We start from the raw sequence: 3142 nt of genomic DNA, 5'->3' as shown, positions 1-3142 counted from the left end.
ATACATTTAGTTTAAAAACATATACATTAGACTGTTTCATATTAAATATAAGAATCAAATGCTTCTTCGCTTGAAATATCGAGGTGAGTTTGTTTGTCTAGTTTGTGTATCGAGGTGAGTTTGTTTGTCCAGCTTGTGTAGGGGAAGTGTTATACAAATTAACAAGGAAATTGGATAAGCATTTGGATTGGATTAGATGTTTGGATTGGAATAGATGTTATTAGAAATCTCTTATGTGACTAGAAATTGGTTAAATCATTTATCATCTGTTTAGTGTATTTAGCTAATTATCGCTGCTGGTGTAGGGGAAGTGTTATACAAATTAACAAGGAAATTGGGTAAGCATTTGGATTGGATTAGATGATTGGATTAGATTAGGTGTTATTAGAAATCTCTTATGTGACTAGAAATTGGTTAAATCAGTTATCATATGTTTAGTGTATTTAGCTAATTATGTAGCCAGCAGTTATTGTTCCTGTTTGAATATACTCTATTCTTGAATTTATTTTTTTAAAACAGTTCTTCTAGCTTCTGATTTATTAAAACAATAAAACTATATACAAACATTGGATGAATGACCAACACTATATAGGTTTTTATTTTTATTTTTTATATAGGTTTTATATATTCATGTTTCTCCATTAGGACTCGTTATACCTGTTTAAACAAGTTTGTGTAGGGAAAGTATTATACAAATTAACAAGGAAATTGGATAAGCATCTGCATTGACCAACCAAAATCAGTAAATCGAATTTTCAACGAAACGAACAATGAACTCAATTAAGTACTAAATCTAGCGATGAAATATGTGAATACGAGTACAGTAATCTCTGGTTCGTCGAACTACCTTCATCGACATCTCCATCGTCATAGCATTGTCATAGTCATCTTCATCTCCATCGTTATCTCCATCTACATATATCCTCCAAATATTGACGTCTCTTCAGAGAAAATGGAAGTTCAATTCCAAAATGTAGTGATACAAAGGGTGGGCATGGTATGATATAGTACGGTATTGAAAACTTCCATTCAGTAATTTTGGTTCTCATTCTCTTAACAATACTATATCATTACCGTATCAAATTAATATGATGTTTTGTAGTATGGTAAATTGGTAATTATAATTCGTTCGACTTTGACATACATGGGCAGAAAATTCTGAAATATTGGCTTGACAACAATGAAAATAAATATTAGATGCGACAACTAGATATTATTCTAGTGTAGGTCTAAAGGAATATGTAGTGTCATGGTTTGAATTGATAGACTCTAGAGTTTTTGAGTTCAAGTCTTAAAAATGGAAATTGATTATATATTTTTTTAGTGCAACTAGACAAATTAGTTTGGCCAGTGGGTTAGGAATATCGGGTAGCTTAATCAAAAATAAAAATTTTGCTGCAGTAAAAATATCAAGAACTGTTTCAATTGTTCACCAAAGTTCAAGAATACAAGACCTTGTTACCGTGCATAGATTTTGTCGTATGATTTGATGGAGTATCTATTATAGTATCTAGGACCTAGATTATATTTATATTTAAAAAATATATTTATATTAAATTCAACATATTGTTAATACATAAAATTTATTTACATACATGTAAAATTATTCGATTCTATTTAAAAAATTTCTTTTATTATTATAAATTAAAAGGATCATCTCAATTGTTCGAACCAGCTATACGATTCAATAAAAATCTACAATTTTATTTATATGGATTTTTCATATTTTTTTACACCCCTACTCGAACAACAACAAAAAAAAACATTCCTTATTTGAGAAGCGAAGGGCAATTTCATAGAAATATTAATATAAAACCTGACGTCGTTTAGCTCAAGAGTATTCGTCGTACAAGGAAGCCATTGTTGAAGCACTGAAGTTTTTATAAATCGAAGCTCGTAGAAGTAGCGATGTCGAAGGATAACGAACCAGCAAAGCTCCTATTACCTTACCTTCAACGCGCCGATGAGTTGCAGAAACACGAACCTCTCGTCGCCTACTACTGTAACTCCTTTTAATCATCCTAAACCCTATTTTCATTTCATCATGTTGAATTTGGTGAAAATTTGTTTAATTTGGACTTTGATTATGTTGACTTTGGTTAAAATTTGTTTGATTTGGACTTTGATTATGTTGAAGTTGGTTAAAAGTTGTTTAATTGGGATTTTGATCATGTTGAATTATATTAAAAGTTGTGTAATTGGGACTTTGATCATGTTGAATTTGGTTAAAATTTGTTTGATTGGGACTTTGATCATGTTGAATTTGGTTAAAAGTGGTTTAATTTTTTGTGCAGGTCGATTGTATGCTATGGAGCGAGGATTAAGGATTCCTCAAAATGAGCGTACAAAAACCACTAGTTCCATCCTTGTTTCGCTTATAAATCAACTTGAGAAGGTTCATTAATTTTTTCTTCATGAGCTGAATACCCAAATATTTCTTGTTTGTAAGATTGATTCAAGAAATAATTAGTACTATTTGAATTTCTTCTTTTCAATTGAATGCTGAGCATAACCCCTTAACCCCTTCCTTCAGTTGTTTCGTTAGCCTTGATTATTGTATTTCTTTGTTGTTGTTAGCCATCGTTCTTTTTTTTTTATAACAAGGGAAACCCGTAGCCGCTACCCACGCACCCAAAGGTAAAACTCCCGCTCCTATGCAATAGCTCGCAAACCACATAGGAGAGGTAACCCGCACTAGGCAAGCCCGGTGCGACGAGCTCGACCCAGAAGGCAAACCCCTTGCTTTCGCTGGCAAGGGGTTTCGAACTTGAGACCTCCAACATGGAAGTCCCAATCCCAAACCACTGGGCCACCCCGAAGGGTGTTAGCCATCGTCTTCATTTACATTTCTCCCTATTCTACTTTGGACTGTTTTTCTTATCTTGAAATGAGGGTCTATCGGAGACAGCTTCTCTACCTTTAAGGTAGTGGTAAGGTCTGCGTACATTCTACCCCAGATCCTACTTTGCGGGGATTACACTGGGTTTGTTGTTGTTGTTGTTGTTCGTGCTTGTTGCCACTGTTGTCCTTTTCATTTGCATTTGAGCCAAGGGTCTATCGGAAACAGCTTCTCTACCTTCTCATGGTAGGGATGAGGTCTGGTTCACACTACGCTTCCTTGACCCCCCCCCCCCCCCCCAAC

At 34.1% G+C, this 3142-nt stretch overlaps 1 protein-coding gene across 1 annotated transcript in view; it reads left to right on the top strand.

The window, feature by feature from the left end:
* Nucleotides 1–1727: 1727 nt before the first annotated feature.
* Nucleotides 1728–3142, top strand: part of LOC102599038 (protein HOMOLOG OF MAMMALIAN LYST-INTERACTING PROTEIN 5) — a 4894-nt gene continuing 3479 nt past the window's right edge. The window contains exons 1-2 of the mRNA XM_006346122.2: nt 1728–2002; nt 2295–2395. Coding sequence (XP_006346184.1) covers nt 1909–2002; nt 2295–2395 — 195 coding nt within the window. The 5' untranslated portion in view covers nt 1728–1908. The remainder of the gene's footprint in view (nt 2003–2294; nt 2396–3142) is intronic.

The sequence above is a fragment of the Solanum tuberosum genome, unplaced genomic scaffold (genome assembly GCF_000226075.1).
Source record: "Solanum tuberosum cultivar DM 1-3 516 R44 unplaced genomic scaffold, SolTub_3.0 scf00076, whole genome shotgun sequence".
Taxonomy (NCBI): Eukaryota; Viridiplantae; Streptophyta; class Magnoliopsida; order Solanales; family Solanaceae; genus Solanum; species Solanum tuberosum.
Note: the sequence above shows the minus strand (reverse complement) of the source record. Positions and strands in the feature narration are given on the sequence as shown.